This window comes from Osmerus eperlanus, chromosome 1 (assembly GCF_963692335.1).
Source record: "Osmerus eperlanus chromosome 1, fOsmEpe2.1, whole genome shotgun sequence".
Classification (NCBI taxonomy): Eukaryota; Metazoa; Chordata; class Actinopteri; order Osmeriformes; family Osmeridae; genus Osmerus; species Osmerus eperlanus.
In genome coordinates, this window is record NC_085018.1 from 26736600 (window position 1) to 26759368 (window position 22769).

Consider the following 22769-nt stretch of genomic DNA (forward strand, 5'->3'; position numbering starts at 1 on the left):
ATAAGAAGATTGGTGAATTACACCCCAAAACTATGGAACAAATTACCCATAAATATTAGGGAAACAAATACGCTAGACATTTTTAAAAGACAGCTTAAAACCTACCTTTTTACCGAAGCATTTAAGTAATTTTATCTCAGAAGGGTTTTACTACTTTTATTAGTTATATTATTGTTTTTATAATTTGCTATTTTAATTATTACTTTTATCACTTGTATTATCGTTTTTATTGATTTTATGTAAAGCACCTTGAGCTACAATTCTTGTATGAAATGTGCTATATAAAGAAAGTCTTACTTACTTACTTACTTACTTTTGGAGTCTCCAAAGGGAACGTATAGAAAACGCCTGAATGTACCCTCAGAAAAACGTGTAAAACGTCCATTTATTGTGGTATTATATTCAACTTTTGACTTGGACTAGTTAAGGCTTCATGCTGTGGTCTCATTGTGTTTTCCAGCTAATACCTCCCACCTAAAGGTGTCTGCAGGCCTTTGTATGAAAAACTAGATTTAGGCGGAAATAAAAACTTTCTATCTCATTGTGTTCAAGCTTCTAGAGTAAGTAGTAAGTAAGTAAGTAAGTAAGTAAGACTTTATTTATATAGCACATTTCATACAAGAATTGTAGCTTAAGGTTCTTTACATAAAATCAATAAAAACAATAATACAAGTGATAAAAGTAGTAAAACCCTTCTGAGATCATATTACTTAAATGCTTCAGTAAAAAGGTAGGTTTTAAGCTGTCTTTTAAAAATGTCTAGCGTATTTGTTTCCCTAATATTTATGGGTAATTTGTTCCATAGTTTAGTAGTAGTAGCACTTAGAGGGATTCTGACAAAAGGGGAAAGAACTTCAGAGTGTCACCTTTCAAAAGAGACCACAACCATGCATGTCTTTGACAGGATTGTTGAGAGTATAAAAAAATATAATTACATACAAATGATGCTAGATGACATACCTGAGTGTTGGAGAGCGCCTGCTGATGGTATGGGGAAAACCTGTTCTTTGCTGAGTCCTCCGAGGTGGGGCTGAGGGGCTTGGGGTCCGACATGGAGCGCTGGACACTCTTGATGGGCCTGGGGAGGGTCTGGTGGCGCTGGGGCGACTCAGCAGTGAAGGCCTTCTGCTGGGGCGTGACGTGGGCCTTGTTGAGCTTCTCCTGGGAGGCGAACGTGGTCTCCAGCATGCGGTGCGGAGACAGCGGGGAGACGGGAGAGTACAGCACCTGCGGAGACTTGGGAGGCTGGCGGGACGGAGACTCATTCTGCTGGTAACCGATGTCCAGGGGGTCTGGCTTCCGTCTCTCGAACTTGGCAACCCCCTGGAGACGCGTGGAGGCCGGATCAGTTGGAGAAGCGCCCACCATTTGTAGACTGGTGGAGTATGGGCTGATGGTGGTGGGCACGCTCAGCTGAGGGGCCACAACGCCCTGAGACTGGGCCTCTGGGTCGGTCTGGCAGGCCAGGCTCTCTCCTCTCTGGGTCCTCTCCGGAGCTGAGATGTAGTGGAGCAGCTCCACCTTGTTGGTTTCAGCCATGGTGATGTGGATTGCAGGGGAGACCCGGCCTAGCTGGTCTGGTTCAGTTTGGCAAGAGGAGTCATTGGTGGTCTGAATGGCAATGCTAGAGGAGGACACTTTGGAGGAACCATCCGGTTTGTTCTCTGCGCTGGAGTCAGAGTGTTTGGCAGGGCGGGAACGCCGGCGTCTTACTGGCTGCTCCCACTCCGCCTGGTCCTCGTCGTCTGTCTGGACGCTGCAGTCAGCTATGCGTCTGGTACGCCTGCGCCGGCTCATGTACCTGTCCTCGCCGTCCTCATCGTCTGTTTGAACACAACTGTCTGTAATCCTCCTCACTGGCTCCTCCTCTGGGCCGTCTCTCAGCCGAGGCATTGAGTTCTGCTTCTTCATGACCCTGGATTCTGACTGATCGTCGCTCCTCAAGGACATCTCAGAGGCGGAGCTGGAAATGGGCCTCGCAGCCACAACAGCCTGGACCACCTGGCCATCCTGCCAGAACTGGACACTCTGACCGTCTTGCTGGATCACTCGACCGCTCTGGTCACAGATAATGAAACCTTGAGGAGTCGCTCCCCCCCCGACCACCATCCCCTGTATGGCTCCTTGGCCCGTTGTTGCTGTTGCTGTTGCTGTTGCTGTTGCTGCAGCTGCAGCGGCTGCAGAAGCTGCAGCCGCTTCTGCTGCAGCGGCCACCGTTGCTGCCTCCACCACTGCGGTCTTCTGTCTCTTCTGCTCCTCGAGCTGCTGCTGCAGCTGATGCTGCAGGGACTGGATCTGGTCGAGCTGCATCCTCTGCTGGGCCAGCTGTTCTCTCTGCATGACAAGCTGTGTTTCCCTCTCTGCCTGCTGCTGCTGGAGGACTTGCTGCTTGATGGTCTGGAGCTCCTGGATCTCGCGCTGCACGATCAGCTGTTCTTTCTCCCTGTGCCGCTGCAGCTCCATGCGGTCTCTCTCCAGCTCCTCGTGCAGGCGCAGCTGGCGGAGCTTTTCCAGCTCCACGCGCTCTCGCTCCAGCTGCAGCATCTGCTCCTGCTGCTGTCGCAAGCGCTCCTCTTCCTTCTCCTTCTCCGGGTCGACAGGAGCAGCAATGGTGGTGCTGGCTGCCGTTAGAGGAGCACCTTGGGAAGTAGATTGGGGCTGGGACTGGGGCTGTACCAGAGCTTGGGGCTGGGCCGGAGCTTGGGGCTGGGCCAGAGCTTGGGGCTGGGCCAGAGCTTGGGGCTGGGTTGGAGCTTGGGGTTGTGGTTGAGTTATTGGTTGAGGCTGAGATTGAGTCAAGGATAGAGCTTGAGTTTGAACTGGTAGCTGTTGAGTTTGCTGTTGGGACTGTATCTGCGCTTGCATCTGGGACTGTATCTGCGCTTGTATCTGGGACTGTATCTGCGCTTGCATCTGGGACTGCATCTGCGCTTGCATCTGCTGAGTCATTTGAGTTTGAATTTGAGATTGGGCCTGAGGGACTAAGGGAGACTTATGTATCTCACTGTTTGCAGGAACTCCTGTGGATTGAATTGGCATTGCAGTAGTGCGGACACCAGCCACTGGTACATTTAGTGTGCCCAGTTGAGTAACGGGCTGCGCTGGCGGAAAGGTTGCAGAGGTGTGCGCCGCTACGGTTGCTGAAGGCTTCCCTAGGTATACTGGAGCCTCCTGACTGGAGGTGCTAGCGTCAGGGACACTGTCAGGCCCGAAGGCTACTGTGGGAAATTGGTTAGTGGAAGAAGGGTACCGGTAGGGTCCCTGTGTGGACAGAGGCATCCTTGGGGTCACTTGAGGCAACCTGGTGAGGCTGGCCAGTGGTACAGCAGTCACACCTGCAGGATAAGGCCGGTATATTCCCCTTGGCATGGGGTGCAGAACAGAGGAAGGCTGGGTGGTAATTGGCAAGGTAGAGGCTATAGGGGTGTTGATGGTTGAGTACATCATTCCGTCAGCTCCTCTTATAGCGGTGGGGTATAAGGCCCGTATACTTGCTTGTCTGGCATTTATCAGATTGGTTAGGGCATGGTTGTGTGATGTGGGTCTTCCATCTGGGCCATACAGTAGGCTGGCTCTTATTGATGCTAAGCTTTGCTGTAGATGTAGCCTTCCTGCAGGTCCTGCACCTCGTCCTGCACCAAACTGCATCAGTTCAGGGCTGTTAGCATACCGGTTCCCAAACTGGTCCATTGAGTTGAGAGCTGCACACATCCGGCTGATCTCTCTTGCAGTTGTGGCACTGTACTGGGCCAAGCTGGAGTCCTGTACACCTGCAAGCTCACGAGGACCGTAGCCGTACTCTGCGTTGATGTTGGACATGGAGCCATATCTCCTCAAGGGGAGCGGAGGGCCTGCCACATCACCTGTCTGGCGCAGGTCAGTGTAGGATCCATACTGTGCACCCATGCCAAGATACCCACCTTGATAGGCCTGATTCATGGTGCTCAGATCCACGGCCAAGTCCCCTGGATCGGTCCTCTGATAGTACTGAAGAGTTGCATCTGTTAGTTTGTTGTCAGACAAGGAAGGTTTAATCCTTTCTGGATGAGGTAAGGTGAACGATTTTCGTTCTTCTGGCATCCCTGGCATGCCTGCTACCTGGTAACCATCTGTTCCAGGTTGTCCAGCCTGTTGTTGCTGTTGCTGGCCGGTGTAATGCAGAGCAGGGGCAGGGCGGGACACTTGGGAAGGATCAGTGGTTGGGTTCTTGTCGGGTGTTGCTGTTGTGGACCCAGCACAGCTACCGCCAAAGGGGAGTTTGTACACAACGTCGCAACAAGCCACTTGGTTCTCAGGTTTGATTGGCCCGGTGAGATCCAATACTTGGGGTGGAGGAGGAGGTAGAGGCTCATCTCGTTTCACCAGCTGAGACACTGTGGCCCCTTGTGACGAGCTGCTTTCATCCAGCTGCACCATCATAACATGGGGCTTGCCTGTGGACAGGTTCATCACCGTGGGCTTGTTCTTTAACTCTAAAGCCACCCCTCCATAGATGTCATGTGTACTGGTGTTTGGAGTAGGTCCTGCAGCAGGTTGTGGAGGGAGGGGAGATATTCTAGGAATGGCACTGACACTTACTACAGGTTGGGTAGTGCCAGAGCTCGTCTGACTCACTATAAGGTCTTTCTTCAACAACAACGGCTGGACTTGGTTGGCCAGATTGTAACGAGCAAAGGATGATTGTTGGTGCTGCTGGAGCTGCTGCTCCAAAAGCTGCTGCTGCTGTAGAAGCTTCTGCTGTTGCAGCTGCAGCTGTTGCTGCTGGATGCCAAGGTCCTCCAGGCATGCATCGATTTTGGGAATGGACGGATCTGTGACCGGAGGTTTTGTTTGGGTCAAACACACAGCTGCTCCCACTCCTTGCCCAAGATCCATGCGGTTTTGGAGAGGATCCCCGTAGACCACCGGCTGCTTGGGCTGGGATATGAACATTGAGGCTGCGACTGTGACACTCACTGTTGTCGGGGTTGATACGGCCACATGTGGCTGCTCTTGTGCATTCAGGTTCATGATGAGAGGCTGCACAGCTGTGTGTCTACTGGAGGTCTGCTCCGACCCGAAGGAGTACCTCCTTGTGTCAGTCGCTAGAGATGTTAGATCCATGCCCTGATCTGTCATGATGATTGGGGTAGGCTTCAACGGGGCTCTCAGGTCCACCACATTCCCGCTAGGGTGCATTTGGCTCTGTTCTACAACCCTTGATGTGCCAGGGACATTGGAGATCCTGCACAAAGAAATATTTTCCATAGACATGGAGCCACGACTGTATGTGGTTGTGGTGGTCACTGTGCTCATACCGACATTCACCCTCTCTGCCGTTTGGACCCTCTGCAAGGCATGTTGAGGCGATTGCTGTGATTTCTGCGGGGACGTCGGCGAGCTTGTTGAGGGGGTCTGGGCACAATATAAGGGCTGGCGGATCACCTGTGTTGGTGAGGACAGAGGAGATGTTGAGGAGTTCACAGTCAGGGGCTTGGCAGGAGAGGTGGTTTCAGACCCCAGGGTTATCACCATCACTGGTGAATCTTGGGAGGACTGCTGCCGTGCCAGGCGGGGTGACACTGCCCTCTGAGGGACTCCGTGGGGTGTTATGGGGGAGGTTAGGCTACCGGCGCTGCCTTGGGAAGACAGCGCTTGGCCCCTCGCACTAGTGGGCCTGGGGGACTGGGCGTGAGTGGGGCTTTGTGTGGGGGAGGCTGAGGGGGAAACTGGTGGGCTGGGGCCTTTGAAGTAAGAGAAGACTTTGGATGTGAGTGAGGACGCTCCGGGGTCCTGGGGAACACCCTGAGCTGCCACGCTCACAGCCGGCCGTGACTGCGCCTGGGACTGGCTTGTAGTTACATGGGTGGGGGAAGTTGTGGCTGCGCTATACACCCCATACGATGCTATCGTGGTAGAAGGGGGAATGACACCTCCTATTTTGGCAGTCTGGGTCCTCATCCTGTCTTGGGTTTCTTTTGATAGATGCTGAGTTACACGAATCCCGGGGATTCTTGAGTCACTTCCAGAGAATGAGACAGGAGCAGCTGTTTGAGTGGGGCTGGAACCAGGGGTTAAAACTGTTCCTGTTTCGAGGTGATTCCCAGCCGGCTGTGTAGCCCCGGATGGCTGTCTTGGGTGTGTCTGCTGCTGCCTCTGCATCATCTCTGCTTTCCTCATCATTTCCTCGTAAACCTCCTCTGCACTTTTCAGCGTCTTGTCTGATGGGGAGGTGGCTGTGGGTCGTTCTGTCGGGGAGTAGATTGACGTGAAGGTTGGCAAGTTGTACTCACTCCCTGACTTGTAGAGCTTGGAACCCAACATTTCAAACCCTTCGGCCTCAGAATCCATGGAGGGTGAGTACTCAGAGCAGGACGACCTGTGCAGCTCCTCCATCTCGGCCGCCTGTCTCAGCTCCTCCGTGGGGGAGGCGTCCTCGATGGGGGAGAGGTTGCTTGGGGGAGTCTTGGATCTCTCTCTGCGTCTCTGGGCCCTCAGCTCCTCCTTGTCTCGCTTGGTCTTCCTGGCAGTGCTGCGGATCCTCTGCTGCTCCAGGTCTCTCATCTGCTCCTGCTCTCTCAGTAGCTCCTCCTCCTCCCTCAGCTCGTCCTCCTCCGACGAGTCCTCAATGGTTGGCAGCAGGGGACCGTGGGAGCGGTGCCGGGCCTTCCTCTGCTGCTTGGCGTCCTCCAGCTTCTGCCGGCGGCTGGGGCTGCTGTCGCTGTCATCTTCCATGGATGACACAGATGTGGGAGACGTTCCGGAGGTATAGCTGGGAGTGGTGGCAGGAAGGGTGGAGGAATATTCGCCCCTGGACCTCTCCTCTGGCGACCCAGTCAGACTCTCCATCTCCAGCTCTGGTTCTCTCAGATCGTGCTCGGTGCTGAGTTCCATTTCGCGGTTGTAGCTGTTGGTGTTGTTCAGCTCGATGGTCTTGAACCGCCGCAGGCCTCCCTGGGAAGCCATCATCCCGTCATCGTCCGCACCTTCACCCCCTTTGGTGTCCTCCTCAAAGCTACTGGAATGGTGAGTGAGACGTCGTTTCTCTTTTGCCAATTCCCCGCTGTGCTTGTGTCCTTTTTTAGTTTTCTGGTGCGCAAACCCTTCCACCCCTTCCCCCCCTTCCAGCCCTTCCAGCTCGTCCTCGTCCGCACTCATTTCCATGATCTGTCTCCTCATAAACTCCTCGTCCGTCAGCTCCTTGTGTGACTTCTTCTGCCTGGATGGGAGAGGCGAGAGGCCGCTCTCACTGCTGTCTTCCACGTAGTCGTGGCGGAGCTTGCAGCTGAGCTCGTCCGACGACTCGTCCCTGGCTGCCTCCTCGTCAGAGTTGTAATCCCGGCCATCTCCAATGGACAGTGAGTGAGGCCTCTCCTCCCTGTGCCGGTCCGAAGTGGTCTTGGATTCGAGGAGAGGACGCATAGAGCTCTCCAACTTGGTGATCTCGGAGGGGCTGGAGGCTCCTTTCTCGTTCAGCTTCATCCCTTCTTCACGGATCTGTCCGGTGATCTCACCCTGGGAGCTGGAGATCCCATCGGAGGAGTAGCCGGTATCGCTCAGGCTCTGAGTGCTGGACTTGTTCGAGTCCTGAGGTAAGAGAGAGAGAGGGGGAGGGAAGAGAGAGAGAGGGAAGAGAGAGGGGGGGAAGAGAGAGAGGTGGGGAGGGAAGAGAGAGAGAGGGGTGAAGGAAGAGAGAGGGGGGGAAGAGAGAGAGGTGGGGAGGGAAGAGAGAGACGGAGGTCAGATGCATTACTGCTGGCCTCTGTGGTCTGAGTTCATTCATGGCATCACTGCTAACTTTCTATCCCATCACTTTTCCAAACTCTCACTTTTATCTGATTTTTTTCACAGATGATAGGGATTTATAATTTAACTACTGAGATACATTCAGTCAGTATTCTTGCAAGGTGTTAGAAAATAAGCACTTTGCATTCAGTCATTGACAAATCACAAAGACAAGATATTATGTACACACAGATGACACAATATGAAGTTAAGACAAAGAATAAAGCAAACAAACAAATAACAACAGTTTAACAAACCCAAAAACATTTTAGATACATGCTTGACTGATTTGTCTTTTCATTTGTCCTTATCATACAAGTAATGGTAGAGAATGAACAGCATGCAAAAATAAATCTCAATTATTAAATTATGATGTAAATGATGTAGTTTCATTTTGACTCAACAGATCAAGGATGACTGTGTTACTGGTGTACCAACATGCCTCCACACAATCACCTGGTACTCAGCTAACGCATGGATGGGAGGAGGGAGGGATGAAGCTAACAGATGGATGGATGGAGGGATGGATGGAGGGATGGAGGGAGAGATGGATGGGGGGATGGAGGGATGGAGGGAGGGAGGGAGGGAGGGATGGATGGAGGGCTGGATGGATGGGAGGTGGAAAGGGGGCAGGACAGGGCTAACAGTGATGATGATGATGATGATGATGATGATGATGATGATGATGATGATGATGATGATGATGATGATGATGTTAAAGGATTGTAAGGGATGTTGTTGATGTGCAGTGATGATGATGAAGAGCCTTTATCATACAGGATGAGGATGTGATGAATTATAAAGGATGAATTATGATGAGGCTTGAAGAACTAAATTATAAATGATGAAGATGATGATTTGTGATGGTTGATGATGATCAAGATGATCGTGCTGGTCATGGGGATGAGTCAGCAGGATGATGATGAGTGATGAAGATCATCCAACATCTAATAGACCACAAAGATGAAGATACCCCCGGCTGATAACAAAAACACATCCGTCAAAAAATCAAAAAGACAACAAACAAAGAAGAGTGGTAGAGGTGAGGAGGTAGCAGGCAGCTCACTTCATGGTGTCTTGACTTCTGGGAGTTGTCAGTCATCTTCTTCTGTTCTTTAGAGGCTGTTACCTCTGGAGCTCCCTTCTTGGGTGTGGCTTTGACATCTGCATCCTTCTGAGATTTAGTTGTGACTTTATTCTTCTCCTGGCCCTGCTGGGGTTTGCGGTTCTGGCTGGTACTGGAGAGTTTAACCTGGGATGTGGCCGTCTTAGCAGAGGTGGCTGTGGTCTTGGCCTGGGTGGTTCCAGCCTTGGCGGGGGTGGAAGCTGCCTTACCAGAGATGGGCTGGGCAGGGCCCTTGTTCTGGCTGGAGGGTTGGACTGGACCCTTGGTCTGGGCAGGGACTTTACCCTGGGCGATGGTTTTGGTGGTACCCTTGGGTTGTGGGGAAGGTTTGGTTGTACCGTTGGGGTGGGGGGAAGGTTGGGTGGGGCCCTTGGGTTGAGGGGAGTGTTGAGGGGAGGGGTGGGTGGGGCCCTTAGGTTGAGGGAAGGCCTGGGCTGGGCCTTTGGATTGGGGGGAAGGTTGGGTGGGGCCCTTGGGCTGAGGAGAGGGGTGGGTGGGGCCCTTGGGCTGAGGAGAGGGGTGGGTGGGGCCCTTGGGCTGAGGAGAGGGGTGGGTGGGGCCCTTGGGCTGAGGAGAGGGGTGGGTGGGGCCCTTGGGCTGAGGAGAGGGGTGGGTGGGGCCTGTGGCTTGGGGGCAGTCCCCTGGCTGTTTGGCTGGGGAGGGAGGGCCACTTACTTGGGCACCTGAAGGTTTCTGTTGCTGTTGGGGGCCTGTGGGCCTAAGCCCTGCTTGCTGATTGGGCCCCCTCTGCTGAGGTGATTGTTGATTGGCTGGAGCGGGGTGGCGTGGGGATCCCATTGGCTGAGGAACAGGGGGTGTGGCATCACCCAGGCTCCCAGACAACGCTCTCTGGGTCTGGCAGTTGAGACAGAGCCATTCTTTCTTCTGAAAAACACAAAAAATCGAATCAGAAAATGCAACGTGTACACAAAATACACTTCTGAAGGCAGTAGACTAGGAACAACACACACATTCACATAAACACAAAACAAACTCTCATACACACACACATTCATATGCAGAAAACAAACTCATACACACACATTCATTCATGTACACACAAAAACTCATATACACAAGCACACACCAAACCCATCATGTCTTATTCAACACAATATAATGGAAACATTTGCCTTCATAAATCAGTTGCCTTAGTCCTAAAGAAGATTATGTGGGTCACTGCTGGTAAAGCAGGTTGTGTGGGTCACTGCTGGTAAAGCAGGTTGTGTGGATCACTGCTGGTAAAGAAGGTTATGTGGATCACTACTGGTAAAGCAGGTTGTGTGGATCACTGCTGGTAAAGCAGGTTGTGTGGGTCACTGCTGGTAAAGAAGATTATGTGGATCACTGCTGGTAAAACAGGTTGTGTGGGTCACTGCTGGTAAAGAAGGTTGTGTGGGTCACTGCTGGTAAAGCAGGTTGTGTGGATCACTGCTGGTAAAACAGGTTGTGTGGGTCACTGCTGGTAAATAAGGTTATGTGGATCACTGCTGGTAAAGAAGATTATGTGGAACACTAATAATGTGTTCAAGCTCAGCTGTGAAGTTCTGTATAGGAAAGACTCAACTCTGGCAGTCTGCCAAACACAGTCAGGGCTTTAAACAAGCAATATGCTGACTCTGAACAGAGTGGACAAGGTGCCCAACACTGACCTCAATGCTGATATGAATGCAGGTGGGTCAAGTAGCATGTGTGACAGAAGATGGGTGAGGTGTGTCTGGTGTGAGGGATTAGGAGTGAAGTCAGGGTTGAAAATCTGATATCTTTAAGGGGAATAATTACATTTCTGGCCATGAGAGAAGCTCATAAAAACAGGTGACCTCAGTCCAAAGTACAGAGTTCAGAGTACTTTTACTTTTACATGATACAACTAAGAAAGCCAAAGATGAGATCTTTATAAAATATAAAATATATTTACAGATACCGAATATACAACTTTTGGTTTGCAATGAATTGGAACTATATTACAGCATACTGAGTGAGGGCACTATCTTGCACTCAGCGCAATTGACTTTGTACACCGACGCATGCATCATTCCTATTTTGCACCCAAGGCAGAGCGGATTTTTCCTCCACAGACGCATGTCGGTAAATTAGGGAATGACTTTGCGTTCCAGGGGGCGGTTCAGCGAAAAAAGGAGGCATGTTCCGGCGCAAACGTTCCCTGGTGCTGTTTTGCAGTTTCAGAAAACAATTCTGCCACAGATCAGGAAAAACTAAGTTTAAAGTCAGTGACGCGTTATTCAGGTGCTATTTTAAGGGCGCATGCTTTACATAACGTAGCGTGTGCCAAAGCACATACACTTTGATTCTCTCATCTACACAGACACAGCAGTTCCCTTTTTTGCAAACCATAGGCCTACATAATTACAAGGAAAAATATTACCACACGAGGGAAATCATGAAGATGTGAAAAAAGGCATAAATGTAGCTTAGACATTTACCCAAATTATTCAGGCTAATTGCAGTAATGACGGATAAAACCTGTTTGACCAATAGTGGCAAGGCACATAGATATATAAGGACACCTGAAAAAGTGGGTTGTCCATCAAGAACCAGGAAACAAAATTCTGAAGATACCATGCGTGCGCCTGGCAAATCCGCCAAGATGCTCTGAGAATCCTGTGAAGGGAAACTATCAGGAAAGCTCATTTGACACAATCATGTATTTTTAAGTGGGGTCATCGCTGGCCAAGGGCTCTTAGGTGTTAACCCTGTACACAGGGAAGACATGTGCTTAATCATCTGACAACAGAAAGCACTCTGAAACACATCAAGGGGTAAGGATGCCACTCAAATACAAATCGTCTCCATGGTTCGTGAAGCTGAGACACAGAGACAACCGCAAACAGTCCTGGAAGAATGCCTCGGCCTGACTGTAAATATGCCTCTGCAGAAGCTCTCTCCTCCGTCACAGTCCTGCGCCTCACTGCAATACTGCTGGAGAATAGATCCTGACACACACATGCATGAGCATGTGGCTGAGAGCCCATCAGTGGCAGGATATTAGCCGTAGCAGATTCTATTTCACATCTAAAGGGGGGCAGATCGATTACATCTTTCAGAGAGAGAGAAATGCTTCTAATATGGTGGTTATGGAGGCTGAAAGGAGAGATGACAGCCCAGTATTAGTTACTCAGCAAAGGCCTCACACTCATACACACACTGCTCAGTTTTCTATGATTATCCTCTGCTTCAAGAGAAAATGGCATCTGTGTCTTGGCCGCGACACACAGACAAAGAGAAAACAAAGTCAATAATGAACGACCTCATAAACACCTCAGTGGCTGATTACCATCTCTCCCATAAATCATGTCTGTTATTGTTGTAACCCTCAAAACAGGAAACGCGGGCGACGGCGATAAACCGGCCATGCAAATGCTCAGCTGGTAAACAAACAGGTCCAGGTGTTGAACGCTGCTATCGTAAAGGACATCTAGCTGCAGCCGGCTGAGCCCTTCAACGGCCACAACACAGCCGGCACTCGGCTGAAACGTTTTGAATGCCCCATAACCTTTCTATCATTTATCTAGTAATGTGTTAGGATAGGATTCACCAGATTTATAACAACAAATGTAAGCTGCATGAAGCCACATCAGAATCCCAATGAAGATCCTGTGGCCTGTGTGGCCTGCTGAACGTAGGCCTACAGTGCAGAGAGAAGCAGAGATCATATCTATAATATAACAGAAGCGGTAGGCCTACAGAGCACAGCCACTGTAAAAGGGAGAGTCCAATCCGGACAGATCATTTAGCGGCGTTGTCTTTCGTGTGTGAGGGCCCAGAGGAGAACACTGACAGCGTGACAGGGATGTTAATCTATCAGCCCCCAGAGACCACGGCTTCACACACTAGTCTCCAGTGATGTTAATCTATCAGCCCCCAGTGTGGTCTGTGGCCTGCTGTGCCTGTGCCTGTGTCGGAGTGTGACAGTCCACTACAGCGTTTTTTAACGCTCTGCACCGCTTGCCTTCCCACAGTACACCACGCTCGGGGGCGTGTCTGACAAGTTAATACAGCGTTGTAGTTCCCTAAAGTCACTGTTGTAGTTTGTGTATAACGAAATCAATCGCTAGATTATGGCTAGCCACTACACATCTACTGTATGGCTGGAGAGTGACTGCCAGACAGCATTTCAAAGTTGAATGTAAATCGTGTGCCGGGTGAGCTAGCTAGCTAGCTAGCACAGAAGAAAGTTACGTTATGTGACGAGACTGAATTTAAAAGTACAAAAAACACACCAGGGATGCTGACAACATCGGCAACCCGGCGCCAGGCATCATGTTTTTGTTATCGAACAACACTGGGTGTGCAGGTCACACATACGATAAGTTTCTCCTCCATCTTGAAATAGGAAAAACCTAGAAACTGCTCATGCCTGCTGTTTATGGGAGGGGTGTGTCTGTGTGTGGATGTTTGCTTGGTAATGTTTATGTGGGAATGGATGATGAATAAATCAAACCCATTTAGTCTCTTCGTGGAATATGTGTGTGTGTGGGCTCATTAGCAGGCCTGTGTGTGTGTGTCCTTGGGGATGTGCTCCGGTTGTGTAACGTCAGGTAATGGAACAGTGAGGACTCTAGTACACAGCTGGCAGGTGCGCTGAACACTCTCTCTCTCATTCTCATTCGATTGGTCCACAGAAATTGCAGTACGTGGGAGCAGCTATGGCGAATGTGTACTTGTTGAGAGATGTGTCCTAACTGTGTTCTGCGCTTCTCCTGCTCAGACCAAAACAGCACTGAGAATCCATCAACATCTGAATTGGTTAACTGGCTTTGACTGGGAGTGATCAATGCTCCTCCACAGAACAGCCTTTTATAACATTAGCTATTATGGCCACACAGCATATTGTCTATGTGACCTTTCATTAAATCAATTACAGGCCACATGTGCCCCATGTGACATGGCTAACAATTTACGCAATCGCCTCATTTTGTCATTATATTGCTGCTTTGGACTATTAGCCGAATGAAAATAATCTGTTTGAATTACAGTGTGTTCCAGCCAGCATGCAGCTCGTCCTGTCGCACCCAGCACTCCGAGGTCACTGGTCACCCAGTAATTAAAAGCTGCAGTGAACAGAGAGGAAGAGAGACAGGAAGGGAAAGAGACAGGAAGGGAGGGAGACAGGAAGGGAAAGAGACAGGAAGGGAGGGAGACAGGAAGGAGACAGACAGGAAGGGAGAGAGACAGGAAGGAAGAGAGACAGGAAGGGAGAGAGACAGGAAGGGAGAGAGACAGGAAGGGAGGGAGACAGGAAGGAGACAGACAGGAAGGGAGAGAGACAGGAAGGAAGAGAGACAGGAAGGGAGAGAGACAGGAAGGGAGAGAGACAGGAAGGGAGACAGACAGGAAGGAAGAGAGACAGGAAGGGAGAGAGACAGGAAGGGAGAGACACAGGAAGGAAAGGAGACAGGAAGGGAGAGAGACAGGAAGGGAGAGAGACAGGAAGGGAGAGAGACAGGAAGGGAGGGAGACAGGAAGGGAGACAGACAGGAAGGGAGAGAGACAGGAAGGAAGAGAGACAGGAAGGGAGAGAGACAGGAAGGGAGAGAGACAGGAAGGGAGACAGACAGGAAGGGAGAGAGACAGGAAGGGAGAGAGACAGGAAGGGAGAGAGACAGGAAGGAAGAGAGACATGAAGGAAGAGACACAGGAAGGGAGAGTCATGAAGGAAGAGAGACAGGAAGGGAGAGAGACAGGAAGGGAGAGAGACAGGAAGGGAGACAGACAGGAAGGGAGAGAGACAGGAAGGGAGAGAGACAGGAAGGGAGAGAGACAGGAAGGAAGAGAGACATGAAGGGAGAGAGACAGGAAGGGAGAGTCATGAAGGAAGAGAGACAGGAAGGGAGAGAGACAGGAAGGGAGAGAGACAGGAAGGGAGAGAGACAGGAAGGAAGAGAGACAGGAAGGGAGAGAGACAGGAAGGGAGAGAGACAGGAAGGGAGACAGACAGGAAGGGAGAGAGACAGGAAGGGAGAGTCATGAAGGAAGAGAGACAGGAAGGGAGAGAGACAGGAAGGGAGAGAGACAGGAAGGGAGAGAGACAGGAAGGGAGAGCGTTGCAGAGATTTTGATCGCAGGTGGTGCAGTTGTAAATGTAATTTTCTCGAGCGGCTGGACGGAGATAAAAAAAAAGGATGTTTTCAAAAGTTTGGCAAAAGAGAGGCAGAAAGCTGAGTGTATAGACTTTTCAAGGACGTGAAATTCTACTCATCAAACAAAGACAGGACGACCATGAGATCTAAGGCTGTGCTGGCCACAACCGCACACATCATCATCTAAACTCTCTACTGCAAAACCTTGCAAAACACAAACCTCCTAAAACACAAGTTGTGGAGGAGGGAGGGGGACCAGAGCTCTGGAGGCCAGATGAAGACTTATTTATTGCCAATTCTTCCTGGATCCTCCCAACTCTGCTGGCAGCTGGACTGTGAGCGTGAGGTGGGAGGAGGGAGGAGGGTGGTGAGGGGGGAGAGAGGAGGGAGGAGGGTGGTGAGGGGGGAGAGAAGAGGGAGGTGAGGGGGGAGAGAGGAGGGTGGTGAGGGGGGAGGGAGGAGGGTGGTGAGGGAGGAGGGCGGAGGGTGGTGAGGGGGGAGAGAGGAGGGCGGAGGGTGGTGAGGGGGGAGGGAGGAGGGCGGAGGGTGGTGAGGGGGGAGAGAGGAGGGCGGAGGGTGGTGAGGGGGGAGGGAGGAGGGCGGAGGGTGGTGAGGGGGGAGAGAGGAGGGAGGAGGGTGGTGAGGGGGGAGAGAGGAGGGAGGAGGGTGGTGAGGGGGGAGAGAGGAGGGAGGAGGGTGGTGAGGGGGGAGAGAGGAGGGAGGAGGGAGGAGGGTGGTGAGGGGGGAGAGAGGAGGGTGGTGAGGGGGGAGAGAGGAGGGAGGAGGGTGGTGAGGGGGGAGGGAGGAGGGAGGAGGGTGGTGAGGGGGGAGAGAGGAGGGAGGAGGGTGGTGAGGGGGGAGAGAGGAGGGAGGAGGGTGGCATTGGCACGCCAGGCAGACACTCTAGCTTTGTTTTGATCCCCCTCAAGTTCTCTACAGAGGAGCTAAATATAACCAGGTGCAGTTATCTCAGAAGCCACCATCTGTGCTGCCTGCAACCTTAATGAGATGGAACATTACAGTCGAGTCTGTCCGAGTGTGCATTTATTGGTGTGTGAGAATGGGGGGGAGGGAGGTGGGGGGTCGATGAGGGAAACTTATTAGACAGAAGATTTCTGGTACAGCAATGTTCAGACTTAGGAGTGCATGTTCAGACCTAGGAGTGCCGGTTCAGACCTAGGAGTGCACGTTCAGACCTCGGAGTGCAATTTCAGACCTAGGAGTGCATGTTCAGACCTAGGAGTGCATGTTGAGTCACTAGTTTGGCCTGAATTACATCTTGACATCTCAAATAGGACACACCGAAAACACATAGACACACACGCCTTTGGGCCACACACTGACACACACATGGTGGAGACGGCCTGGGGAGACAGTGTGTGACATACACATGGCCCTGTCAGCAGGGACTAATCCTGTCAGATGACAAGTCCTCCAGTGTGACTGTCCCATCCCTCCCTGCTAACGACATGTGAACCAGCCAGCAGGCTCCTCCTTCCTCCCTGTGTGCTGTGAGGCCCTGTGTGCTGGGAGGCCCTGTGCTGTGAGGTCCTGTGCTGTGAGGCCCTGTGTGCTGTGAAGCCCTGTGTGCTGTGAGGCCCTGTGTGCTGTGAGGCCCTGTGTGCTGGGAGGCCCTGTGTGCTGTGAGGCCCTGTGTGCTGTGAGGCCCTGTGTGCTGGGAGGCCCTGTGTGCTGTGAGGCCCTGTGTGCTGTGAGGCCCTGTGCTGTGAGGCCCTCTGTGCTGTGAGGTCCTGTGCTGTGTGCTGTGAGGCCCTGTTTGCTGTGAGGCCCTGTGCTGTGTGCTGTGAGGCCCTGTGCTGTGTGCTGTGAGGCCCTGTGTGCTGTGAGGCCCTGTGTGCTGTGAGGTCCTGTGTGCTGTGAGGTCCTGTGTTGTGAGGCCCTGTGTGCTGTGTGGTCCTGTGCTGTGTGCTGTGAGGCCCTGTGTGCTGTGAGGCCCTGTGTGCTGTGAGGTCCTGTGCTGTGTGCTGTGAGGCCCTGTGCTGTGTGCTGTGAGGCCCTGTGTGCTGTGAGGCCCTGTACTGTGTGCTGTGAGGCCCTGTGCTGTGTGCTGTGAGGCCCTGTGTGCTGTGAGGCCCTGTGTGCTGTGAGGTCCTGTGCTGTGTGCTGTGAGACCCTGTGTGCTGTGTGGTCCTGTGCTGTGTGCTGTGAGGCCCTGTGTGCTGTGTGGTCCTGTGCTGTGTGCTGTGAGGCCCTGTGTGCTGTGAGGTCCTGTGCTGTGAGGTCCTGTGCTGTGTGCTGTGAGGCCCTGTGCTGTGTGCTGGAAGGGCGAGGGAGAGGGAGAAGGGAGAGGGAGAGAGAGGGGGAGAGGGAGAGAGGGGGGGAGAGGGGTAGAAGCTGAGGGAGATAGCATAGAACAACCAGGGAAGGGAAGAGGGGGAATTCTCCATGTTGACAGTGGCTTTAGCTTTGCACAGCAGCTAGCTAGCGGCAGCGTAGCCTCCCTGGGGAGAGACCCAGCAGGGTGGAGGAGGGAGACCCAGCAGGGTGGAGGAGGGAGACCCAGCAGGGTGGAAGAGGGAGACCCAGCAGGGTGGAGGAGGGAGACCCAACAGGATGGAGGAGGGAGACCCAGCAGGGTGGAGGAGGCAGACCCAGCAGGGTGGAGGAGGGAGACCCAACAGGGTGGAGGAGGGAGACCCAGCAGGGTGGAGGAGGGAGACCCAACAGGGTGGAGGAGGGAGACCCAGCAGGGTGGAGGAGGAACTAGTTTCAGTAATGGTCATTTCATACAGTTTTGGCCCACGACACTAACAATCGTGGAACAGGGGGAATAAGTGAAAGGTGAGTGTGTGTATGTGTGTGTGTGTGTGTGTGTGTGTACTCAAGTGGACATGGTGGGCTCAGCATCTTAGTGAGATCATCTTGTTAGTGAGTTAACCTCATTGCCCAGTGGGGTTTTTGGCATCACAGGTCAGCTCAATTAGGAACTCTCACACACACACACGCGCACACACATGCAGGCACGCACGCAGGCAGGGAAGCACACACACACACACACACACAGAAAGAAAGCTACAGAGCTAGACTAGAAACAGTGATACACAGAGTGGACAGTGACAGGGTCTTAAACACTTACAGGGGACACAGTGTCACCTTGACCTGGCCTGCCATGTTTGATATCAGCAGGTGGGGAAGGCCTGTTACACCTGAGGCCAGGATGTGATGGAAATCCGGGAAAACATAAGGTATGCATGTTTTATATCCTGGGTTATCCCCAACAAGGAACACATTGTAAAAAAGGGTCTGAACCAACTGTAGAGACAACAGACCTGAGCTGAATGAAAAGTTCTAATGCGATTAGCAAATACTGTCAAATATTTGCTGTAGGTAAACTCACTTCAATGAAACCCAAGTCCCAAATGGGCACACACTCAAGCAAATCAAATAAACCTCCGATCATTACAAATAGATTTGTCCATTAGTCTTAGCCACATTATTCTTAGCCACTCTGACAGCCAATCAAGAGATGTGGAAAATGGTGGCAGGGTGTGAAGGCTGCAGGTTAGCTGCAGGGTGTGAAGGCTGCAGGTTAGCTGCAGGGTGTGAAGGCTGCAGGTTAGCTGCAGGGTGTGAAGGCTGCAGGTTAGCTGCAGGGTGTGAAGGCTGCAGGTTAGCTGCAAGGTGTGAAGGCTGCAGGTTAGCTGCAGGGTGTGAAGGCTGCAGGTTAGCTGCAGGGTGTGAAGGCTGCAGGTTAGCTGCAGGGTGTGAAGGCTGCAGGTTAGCTGCAGGGTGTGAAGGCTGCAGGTTAGCTGCAGGGTGTGAAGGCTGCAGGTTAGCTGCAGGGTGTGAAGGCTGCAGGTTAGCTGCAGGGTGTGAAGGCTGCAGGTTAGCTGCAGGGTGTGAAGGCTGCAGGTTAGCTGCAGGGTGTGAAGGCTGCAGGTTAGCTGCAGGGTGTGAAGGCTGCAGGTTAGCTGCAGGGTGTGAAGGCTGCAGGTTAGCTGCAGAGTGTGAAGGCTGCAGGTTAGCTGCAGGGTGTGAAGGCTGCAGGTTAGCTGCAGGGTGTGAAGGCTGCAGGTTAGCTGCAGGGTGTGAAGGCTGCAGGTTAGCTGCAGGGTGTGAAGGCTGCAGGTTAGCTGCAGGGTGTGAAGGCTGCAGGTTAGCTGCAGGGTGTGAAGGCTGCAGGTTAGCTGCAAGGTGTGAAGGCTGCAGGTTAGCTGCAAGGTGTGAAGGCTGCAGGTTTGCTGCAGGGATAAGGTCAGATGGATTGATCCCACTCTCACACAGGGAACCCTACTGAGTCACTCAACCCCTTAACCCTTGTGTTATCTTCGGGTCATTCTGACCCATCAGTCATTGTGACCCACCGTCGTATTGCGACAGATTTACCTCCTACAAAAACAAAGTGAAGCATTTTCTTTTAACTGTCGGGCTGTCTCAGACCCCCCACATTGCCATGGTTAAAAGAAAATAATTTTTATTTGTTTTTGTATTGGGTAAAATTGGGTAAACACAACGGTGGTTCGTTATGAACCTTTGGGTCATGTGACCCGAAGGCAGCACAAGGGTTAAATACATCCAAGACTAAGGCCATGTGGTTCCATCGGAAGGGTGCTCCCTCCCCTCCACCATTACACATCACCAACTGTGACGGAGCTATCCTGGAGCACGTTTCCACCTACAAATACTTGGGCATCTGGTTAGACTCTACACTATCCTTCTCTCTCCACATCTCTAAGCTACAGTCCAAAATCAAGGCCAAGTTGGAGTTCCTCTACAGATATCGTCTCTCCTTCACCTCTTCCTCTAAACTCACCCTCATCAAAATGACCATTCTCCCCACACTTGATTTTGGTGACACAATATACAGATCTGCATGTAAGGGCACGCTCTTAAAACTCGACACCCTTTATCACTCTGCTATCCGCTTTGCCACTAACGCCCCTTTCCACACGCACCACTGTACTCTTTACTCCCTAGTAAATTGGCCCTCACATCACACCCATCGTAATATTCACTGGCTTATCCTCATCTACAAGACCCTTCTTCACCGGACACCCCCCTACCTGGCTCACCTGCTGCATCCGCTTCCTGTCACGCACAACACCCGGTCCTCTCTCTATATCCAGTTAAAAATTCCCAAACACAAATCTATCCTAGGTCTAGCATCATTTCAGTCCGCTGCCGCCTCTGACTGGAATGCTCTGCAAAAACATCTCAAACTGGACACATTCATTTCCATCCCAGCCTTCAAAAAAAGCATTTCACTCATCCTCACCGATTTCTGTAAATGCTCTCTCACCTGTTAACCCCTCCCCTTAGTATTTGTTGTCCTAGTCATCCCCATGGTCTGTCTGTATGATCTGTTGCCAACTGTCTAATTTAGTCCTACTGTTGCACCAATGTTGCCTTGTCTGTTTCTCACCTGCCTGTATCCTCTGTTCATTCCTGCCAGTCAGTCTATGTCTTGATTGTGGTTGTTGTCTGGTGTAAATAGTCTGTGTCTTGCTTTGTGTTCTTGTGCTTTTACATTTTTTTTTCTTCTCTGATTCCCTATGTACAAATGCCCTGCTTGTTTTTCTTCTGTATGTTGTACTGCTGTGGTTGTGTGCCGTTATGCTTTTAATCAGATTTTTATTCCATAGCCCCCTTCCCCTCTCCCTCAAAAAGCTTTTGCTTTTTGACAGGCCATCTTTGTAAATAAGAATTTGTTCTTAAATGATTCTGCCTGGTTAAATAAAGGTTAAATAAAAATAAATAAAAATAAAAACCCAGCCCTGGTTGTAAGTGTGTGTGTGTGAGAGTGTGAGAGAGTGTGCGTGAAAACAAAACAGTTTTTTGTTATGTATTTGTTGCAGCAACTATAGGGGTAAAGGATACGATAGGGTTCTCTGTTCCCTGTACCTGTTCCAGACATCGTGAGTCCTCCAACGTTACAAGAGTTACACTCCGGTGAACGCCAGGGAAGGAGTCCGGCACGCTGTAGCACCCAGCCACCCACAGAGGGAGCCAGAGAGAGCAGGGAGGGAGGAGAGGCCTTCAGCAGGAAGTACCCCGTGGAAACAGAGGATGACGTCCTCGCAAACAAACTATCCCCTGTAGCCACCCTTCCAGCATGTTCTCTAGTTTGTAACTCTCAGACTCTGTATGAAGGTGGCATAATATACACACACACACACACACACACACACCTAGTACACCACACACACACCTAGTACACCACACACACATACCTCATACACCCCACACACACACACTTCCCTGTGCCTGTCAGTCGGGCATGTCTCTGGGGCCCCGGCCCCCTGCTGGAAGCAGGAAATGTCAGGCGTCGCACCCCCAGCCGAGCCAGGAATATTTCAGCTCATATTTGAGCTTCTCTTCCTCCTGATATCGTCCGCTCCTCGACCCTGCTCGCTCAGGGGGCCGTGTGTGTGACAACTCATCCTCTGGTCAACACAGCCTCGCTCTTCCCAAAGAAACTCTGATCATATTTAAAGACATCCACTGTATGTGGACATGGTGTATGTTATATATGCATCAATGCAGTAGAGGCATGGGTCGTGTATGATCCAATATGCACAGGAAGTGGATACATCACAAACTAAATGTAAACAGAACTGGAGATTTTCGGGGACACGGAGTGTTCTAAAGCTTTTTGCTAACAATACAATCAGCTGGTAGTTGTAGTTTTTCTATGGATGCAAAGGATGCAAAAACTGTCTTTATCTTTTCTCAGACTGTTTTAATTCCCTGGTGGTTCTAATCCCTGAAAAACCGCCTCTTTATCTGCCAAACCAGTCATAACTATCACTGCAGTATCCAGCTGAGAACATATGGCAGAGATGGCAAAAGTACACATCCTTCACTCAAGTAGAAGTACAGATACTCATGTTTAAAAAGACTGTTGAAGTGCTGACTACACTTTTTCACTCAAGTTTCGAAGAAAAAAAAAATGGTTGTGTTTAAGTGTTCAACCATTCAAACTTTTTTTTCCCCAAAAAGTTTTGTCAACCTTTTTCAACTTTTATTCTCAACGGAAAGAAGTTTTTTTCTAAACGGAATAAACTTTCTTTTCTAAATGGAAGAGAAAAAAAATTCTAAAGGGGGAAAAAAAATTTTTTGAAACATATTTTGTTTATTTTAAATTTCTTTGTAGTAGTTTGGATTTTGTATTTAGTTTGTGTAGTTTTTTTCTAAACAGTTGTAATTTTTTGTATAAAGTTTTATTTTATAAACCAGTAATAAAAAAATTAAAAAATTCACACAGTGATAGGAGAGGAGAACATAGAAGCCTAAAACTGAGTAGAGTATAGCAGAGAGCAATAGAGTACAGTAGAGTATAGTTGAGTCCCCCTCAGATACTCATCAATAATGCAAACCTATTTTATGTTGGTAAAAAATAACTTTTCAACCTTACGAAACTTTTTTCAAAAATATTTTTTCAACCTTTCAAAACATATATATATATATATATATATCTTTTTTTTTACTTTTTCTTTCCAAAAAGTCCTCATCAAATACTCAAATTTTGTTTTAGATACAAAAAACATATTTTTATTTTCTTCTTGTTGCCTTCTGTCTTACTCCATGGTAGCTCCGTAGACTCACTTACGTTTGTTGTGAGTGATAGCCAGGAAATGAAAAAAGGCGCAATGAAAATAAATAATATTGATAATTCCACCAAATACAGATTCAAACTAAAGTAATGAGCCTGGCTTGAAAATGTAAGGAGTGAAAGTAAAAAGTTTTTCGAAAAATTAACTGTACTCATACCAAAAAATCTACTTCAGTACAGACACACACACACACACATCCATACA

The 22769-nt window shown here is 50.4% G+C and overlaps 1 protein-coding gene across 1 annotated transcript in view; it reads right to left on the minus strand.

Moving 5' to 3' along the window:
* bsnb (bassoon (presynaptic cytomatrix protein) b) overlaps nucleotides 1–22769 on the minus strand; it is a 63625-nt gene that overhangs the window by 10547 nt on the left and 30309 nt on the right. The window contains exons 4-6 of the mRNA XM_062461448.1: nucleotides 9297–9775; nucleotides 8831–9182; nucleotides 961–7566 (exon numbers count right to left, since the gene is read on the minus strand). Coding sequence (XP_062317432.1) covers nucleotides 961–7566; nucleotides 8831–9182; nucleotides 9297–9775 — 7437 coding nt within the window. The remainder of the gene's footprint in view (nucleotides 1–960; nucleotides 7567–8830; nucleotides 9183–9296; nucleotides 9776–22769) is intronic.